The sequence below is a fragment of the Aristolochia californica genome, unplaced genomic scaffold (assembly GCF_029961685.1).
Source record: "Aristolochia californica isolate CCGP_79_NKW_82.1479 unplaced genomic scaffold, dmAriCali1.0.hap1 SCAF_16, whole genome shotgun sequence".
Classification (NCBI taxonomy): Eukaryota; Viridiplantae; Streptophyta; class Magnoliopsida; order Piperales; family Aristolochiaceae; genus Aristolochia; species Aristolochia californica.
In genome coordinates, this window is record NW_027181837.1 from 4,618,032 (window position 1) to 4,624,578 (window position 6,547).

Here is a 6,547-nt window from a genome sequence, read left to right on the forward strand (position 1 = left end):
AGGGAAAATATTTGGGGTAGAAGAGGAGGGGAAAATAAAAGGAAATTTTTTTTGTGATGTTGCATGCAACTATATCAGATGCAAGGAGCTCCCCCACGGACCACACTTTCTACAACTTCGGAGTTAGCAGTTCCCTCTAATGCAATATGACATTTTAAGGTTCCTTTGCGTTGAAAGTAAACGAATGAAACAAAACAAATTTACTCTTAACTTCAATAAACATTGTTAACAAAACTGAGTATTTATAACCAATTTGAATCACATGAATGTTTCCACAAGAATGTTTTCAAATCTCAAGAAAATGGAATCAAGTAGAGAAATTTACACCATTTACATATTTCAGAAAAGAGAGGTGCAATTAGCAAACAACATTTGGCAATAGAAACAAAGCCTGCAAAATATATGCAAGATTATCTTGCTCTCGATCTGTTGATTTCTAATGCCAACACATGAACACCAGATACCTGAAGGGAAGAGAGAAGAGATGAACTTAAACTATTGGAAGAGAAAAGAGAAAAAACCAATGGAGAAAAGAAGAGGAAAGGAGAAAGGTATAAGGATGAATTTGAGCCAAGAGGAAGAGCTTTGAATGTTCTACCCCATGCCTTGAGGTTGTATTTATAATTGTAAGAAGGTGTTTATAATGACTACAATGCCCTTAGGGTTACATACTTCAAAAGGAAAAAGTCATAAGAGGACATATACCAGCTCGTATAATTACAATTTTATGTCATCACTATGAAAATTTTCCTTATTTAGTAGTCATGCCACTCCTATACACATGGTTCTCTTAACACGATCAATGAATACATATAATCTGCTAACCAAGACAAATGTGTTCCTCTCCAGTTTATTCAAGTGGTCTGTGAGATGTAGGCACTGAGAATCCTCTAAGCCTGCAAAAAACCATTGTCTTCTAGGTAAGACATCACTTGTACCGCCATGGCACTTGGAGAAGCACAAAACCCGTCCTTTGGGTAGATTTCAATCTGCAAAAGCCGATTCAAAATGTTAGTTTATCCATTACAAATAAGATCCAAAGTTATCCTTCTAAAAAGCAGATGATAACCACCTGCATAAGGTCCGAGTAATGACCTATGTTCCCAATTCACTTTGGAACTTGCCTTAACACATGTTAAATTTAAATGTATGATACAGTTTTTTATGTGATCCCAACAAAATTAAAGCACAACCTTACCTCACACTTCAATGGTGGCTCATACGGATCATCAATACCGGTAAATCCTGCATGGAGTACAAGATTTAGAATTCTGGTGGATTCTCAATGAATAACCTCCTCTTATCTAGAAAGGAACCAGTAAATAATAGCATGTAAGGCCTATTACTTGCCCAATTGCTTTTTGTAGCTGGTAGAATGTCAAGAAAGCATGTTTAAAGGTAAAGTGTATTTTTTGAAGAATTTCTTCATTGAAAGTGAAAGAAAGAATTATTTTATAAGAAACAATTATTTCTACACCTTCTGTGTAGAGTTTCAGAAAAAATTATAATCCAAGTAGAACGTAAAACAGTGGCTTTGTCATGAAGAATATAGGATCTCAATTTTAAACCTTAGCACTAAATAATTACAGCTATTAGATCGGAAAAAAAATTGAACAGTTAGATGGGCTTCATTACAGTCATTAAAAGGTTCCTTTTCTGATTTTTTCCCTCAACGCAAAGTTGCCATAAATGTGCACACCTTTGATCTTTCCTGCACGTGCAAGCTTGTACAGCCCTTTTGGGTCCCTTGCCTCACACACTTCCAGGGGCACATTCATAAAAACCTATACAGCACAAATGGTGGTCGGTGAATTGACGGCCAGAGGTGTCTCTTTTTTGTTAAGCAATTACAAGAAAAACCATCATCAGAAAAAGTACCAACCTCAATAAAGTTTGAGTCAGGCAATAACAAACGGCAGGCATCGCGGTCTCTTCTAAAGGGGGATATCAAACTAGCTATACAAATAATACCTGCATCTGCAAAGAGTTTTGCAACTTCCCCTAAAAATCGATAAATAATGTCAGTTTGTATGTAATACATAAATAATTAATCAGAATGACCCAAACTGTAAGCACATCAGGGAGACAATTTATCCAACCACATGCAAAAGGTAAAAAGACAAGTTTTCAAGAAAGATTACAGGAGGAACATGGATAGAATTTGATGATTACTTTATGTCATTCTAAAACACCGATGGCTTCAACAGTAGTAATTTTTCCAGCATCAAGGTACTCTATACATGTAACATTAATCAACTTTCAATGTAAAAGCTGTGTTGGTGGTTGACACATGTTAATATAAATTGTAAGCCAGAAAAACTGAAATTGGAAATTGAAAGTGTTAAGAGGCATCCATGGTAAATGCCGTAACTAATTATCATTTGTTTCTCCAACAAAAAGCAAAACCTCATAAGTCAAATCAAGTTGTTCCTTTTCTCCAATAAAGAACGACATAGAATACTGCATTAGAAATGTTTTCCAGCAATCAAAGCCAGTTTTGCACTTGCCCTTATTATGTTACCTCCATGCCAGCACTTACCTATCCTGCGGATATTTTCTGTGCGATCTTCTGCATTGAAACTAAGATCTCGACATAGTCCATGCCTAACATTGTCACCATCAAGTATGTATGTGAGCTTTCCCCTGCGATGTAGTCCTCGACTCAGTGCACATGCCAATGTGCTCTTTCCTGCCCAAGGATTAAAAATTATGATATGGAACTGCAATTTTTTCCAAATGAATGGAATTTGCATGGTTGGATTAGAAAATGTAATCAGCAATATATGCAACATGCTTCCAAACTTGCTATCATCATCACTTGAAGTACATTTGGGTTTTTCACCGTCTCCCTCTCTCACTCTATAAAAACCAATCACCACCCAGCATTCATGAGACAAGAACACAATATCTCACAGGCCACATGTTGGTATGCAAACTTCCCTTAGGTTTTAACTTCCAAAGATTAGGAGGTCGTTGTTTCATTATCTTCTAAATATTAGTTATACAATGTTACACGGGATAAACTTGAGTAAAGTCCACTGTGAAACTATTCTTCCCTTGTATACATTACAGAAACACCATGTCTGAAAGGTCTCATCATACCTCCATCAAATTTTAACAGCAACAGTTCAGAAAAAAGTCGCTAACATATCTCCATTATTGAATGTCTCCATCTTTTAAATTTTACTCTTACTATAATAGACCAAATAAGCTTGAGGAAATTCTTACCTACTCTATAATTACTCTTTACATTAAAAATTTAAACATTCTCTATCCATTCAACAATGCCAATACTTAGTGGTTTAGATAATTGTCAAACAGGGTTTCCCACTTCACAGGGTGGAGCTAAAGGGCATTAGGTCCGTATATATAGATTTTGAGCTACCCACTTTAAAAACACTGACAGATTTGGGTTTTCAAGGCCAGTGAATTGCACAAGTCAAATGTTGGAGCATCTCCATACAGAATGGATTTACAGGGCACCGCTGTGCACAAAAACAACATAAGTTTTTTTGAAATAGGAAGAGTTGATGTTAATATGAAAAAGCAGCAGCAGAGAAATAAAAATCGCATTCATGAAGAAAGTTTATACTGATCTTACAAAGTATATTACTAGTATCTCACTGAACAACATTAGTTACTCAACTATAGTGATCCTTGCAAATTCTTCTTGCAAAAGATTAAAAGAATAGGACAACAAGGGCATCCAAAATAGAAAGCTAACTACGAAAAAGACCAAAGACAACAAATAAACAAACTAAGTCGCTTCTCCAGGGTATCACAAATTTCTATACCATTGATTTCTTTACAATTATTATTTAATTATTCATGAAAATCTGCATTAGAAGAATATCGCTACCCAAAAAAAGAAAAAGAGTGAAAAAAATCCACCCACTCCTCCCCCCCCCCTTACTAATAGTATCATCTAATATCTCATGGAGTATCATATGGTAACTCAAGTTGCCCCATGCATAATTTGTTGGATTATACCCTACAAAAGAATAATATTGATTTAAGAGCTTATACAACAACTGTATAAATACAACGGATTAAAACATCAATAGTCAAAAACCACCTCATGGTCATGAGTTTCTGGAGAAAGGTTCATCCAACAAACCTGAACCACTGAGTCCTGTAATCCATATAACACAACCTTTTTGCTGGAGTAATTTTTCCCTGTCAAGCTTCCCAACTGAACATTCTTGCCAAACAATATTTGTTGATTTCCCAATAGTTGACATCACGATACCATTTGTTTCTGGTCAGTAAAGATTTTAAAAGATCAAATTAAGATAAATAGATAATTGCCACATAGAGAGTTTTCCATGAATGTAAAGAACTCCCAAGTTTCTAAAGCAGTGATGCTAAGCATCCCAAAGACCAGACCAAGCATTTCCAATTGCTTGTTAGCTCGAGCATGGACTAAAATTATTGATTTGTGAGATTTATAAGACACTTCAAACAGGTAATTAACAATCTAAAGCTTATAAACTCATAAAAATTCTTGAATAAAATGATGGGTAGGAGAACAAGACTGTTGATTCAAATATTTAGTTTCAGATACCACTTGAGGCAAACTATCTGGCCCCATACGGGCAGCTCATGGAATTTTTAGCATAGAAGTACCATGCCACTGAAAGCATTATTTTTTCTCCAAAATCATCAACATAATATGAAGTGCCACTTATATGTTTCTGACAGGTAAAAATTTGCAAAAGAGAGGCCAACTCCCAAATTTAGAAATGTGAACTAATTTTTCCTTTGTCAACCCTTCTAATTAGGTGCACAATGGGTAATTTAAAGGTGACAAAAAGAATATGACTTGAAAAAGTGGTAGTTAATTATTCATGACGTCACGATAAAGAAATATAGGCCAAGCCACTATATGACCCAAGTTGACCTTTTACCTTTGGAGAAAGGTGCACAATGGGTAGTTTAAAGGCGACAAGAAAAACAAAAGACTTGGAAAAACGGTAGTTAATCATTCAAGACGTTACAATTGAGAAATATATATGTGACCCAAGTTAACCTTTTTCACACATCCGGATCTCAGATCTTTACTTCTTGGATTCAATAAGCCAATTAAGAATAACTGAATTAGCAACAGTGAATGATCTTATCCTTTGGTCCCAATGTAATGGACTCAAGTTTGACAAGTGGAGGTTGCTTTTGCATTAAATCCAGTGCCACAAATTCTAACATGCTCATTCATAAAATGTCAAATCATCTTTTTTTTCAAAGCAAGCAAAGAATCTTACTGTTCATCATCAATTATAATAGACACTGTGAAAAAGCTTCAAAACCGAACCAGCCCACACGCATAAATGCACAAATTAGCGGTATCCAGCCAACGGGTAATTTGACCGCAAGCAGTCAAAAGTATTTCATTTTCCAAAGGACAATTCTTTTTTCTTTTAACAAAACGATTCAAAGGAAGACCCTATTCAAGCAAAATTAGATCACATAGTGGACTTACCTGAGATAGAAGCACCATCAGGTCCTTCATCCTTGTAACCAACCGCATTCTCCCCTACGACATCCACGCACTCCGTCTTCGACTCCTCGACTGCCTTTATCGACGTCAAGTGCTCCATTCTCAGGGTGGAAACCCCACAATCCTTAAATTGACTCTCGAAAGAAACCAAATTCGATTCCGTATAACGCCCAAAGCTGATCCCTGTACACGACTCCGAGCTCAACGAAGAAAATTGCAACCTGGCAGCGATCCCAAACATAATTTTTCGGCACCTCAACGCAGACCCGGATCGCCGGATTCAATCGAAAAGAAAACGAAAACAAAAGAAGACATAATGAAAATTATGAAATGGCTGTTGGGACTTAAATAAGGACCAGCACCGGTGAAAGAGGAGGAGAGAAACGACTGGATTTGCGGGTTTTCTATAGATTTCGTTCGTTTGGAATTGACCACAAGGACGAAGACGGAGTAACAGACGATCGCGTGGCAAAACATTGGAAAACGTACCGGCTGGATTGGATTTTAACAGGTGTTACTGTCTATCTCTATCATTCGTTGATTCGACAAAAAATGGGCTCGATGCACGTCCAGGAATATTTTATCCCGTTAAAGTTGGTAGATAAGAGAATCTGCCTGCTGACTCGGATAGCAGGAGTTCTTTCCCGCAACGGACGATGTTTCCGCAACAGATTCCCTGAGAAGCATATGAGACGAGCTCACGGATGGTCTTTAATCCGATACCGCTCAGAGGAATTCTTATAGGCTTCTCTCGTTGAGAATTTTCTGATGGCTCCATGGAATCTTATCCGACATGGAAGGGTCAGAGGGGTGCGCTCCTTCGTCAGGACAAGTGAACGGACAGCGAAAAAGAATTAATGAACTCTTGAGACTGTTTAATAAGTGTAATTTGATTGAAAATATTTTTGCCTTAATAGTAGTAATTAATGTGAAAGGTGTCATTAGAAAATTTGATCTCTCCCTTCTATCATGTTTTTTGTTAATGGGGACCTCATCGTTAGTGTGGTTAGGTATGATCCTATAATCAAAATCAATCAGTTTGGTTAGGTATGC

At 36.7% G+C, this 6,547-nt stretch overlaps 1 protein-coding gene across 2 annotated transcripts; it reads right to left on the reverse strand.

The window, feature by feature from the left end:
- Window positions 1–599: 599 nt before the first annotated feature.
- On the reverse strand, window positions 600–6,012 carry LOC137953215 (adenylyl-sulfate kinase 3-like). Of its 2 annotated transcripts, XM_068800499.1 has the most exons (7): window positions 5,477–6,012; window positions 4,118–4,258; window positions 2,540–2,689; window positions 1,883–2,001; window positions 1,700–1,784; window positions 1,199–1,245; window positions 600–989 (listed from the first exon to the last, which is right to left on the reverse strand). In XM_068800499.1, exons 1-7 carry the CDS (start codon window positions 5,733–5,735, stop codon window positions 891–893), a joined length of 900 nt encoding a protein of 299 aa, XP_068656600.1. In that variant the 5' UTR covers window positions 5,736–6,012; the 3' UTR covers window positions 600–890. The 2 variants fall into 2 exon arrangements, with proteins under 2 accessions (XP_068656600.1, XP_068656601.1); XM_068800500.1 differs by lacking the exon at window positions 4,118–4,258.
- Between the last annotated feature and the right edge of the window lie 535 nt (window positions 6,013–6,547).

What these genes read in the sequence shown, in the direction of transcription:
- LOC137953215 (XM_068800499.1), bottom strand. Translation starts at nt 5,735, where the DNA reads ATGTTTGGGATCGCTGCCAGGTTGCAATTTTCTTCGTTGAGCTCGGAG. An exon ending in TGATGGTGCTTCTATCTCAG is followed by an intron (nt 4,259 to 5,476) that starts GTAAGTCCACTA and finishes TTTACTGACCAG; the next exon opens with AAACAAATGGTATCGTGATG. An exon ending in ACGTGCAGGAAAGATCAAAG is followed by an intron (nt 1,246 to 1,699) that starts GTGTGCACATTT and finishes TACTCCATGCAG; the next exon opens with GATTTACCGGTATTGATGAT.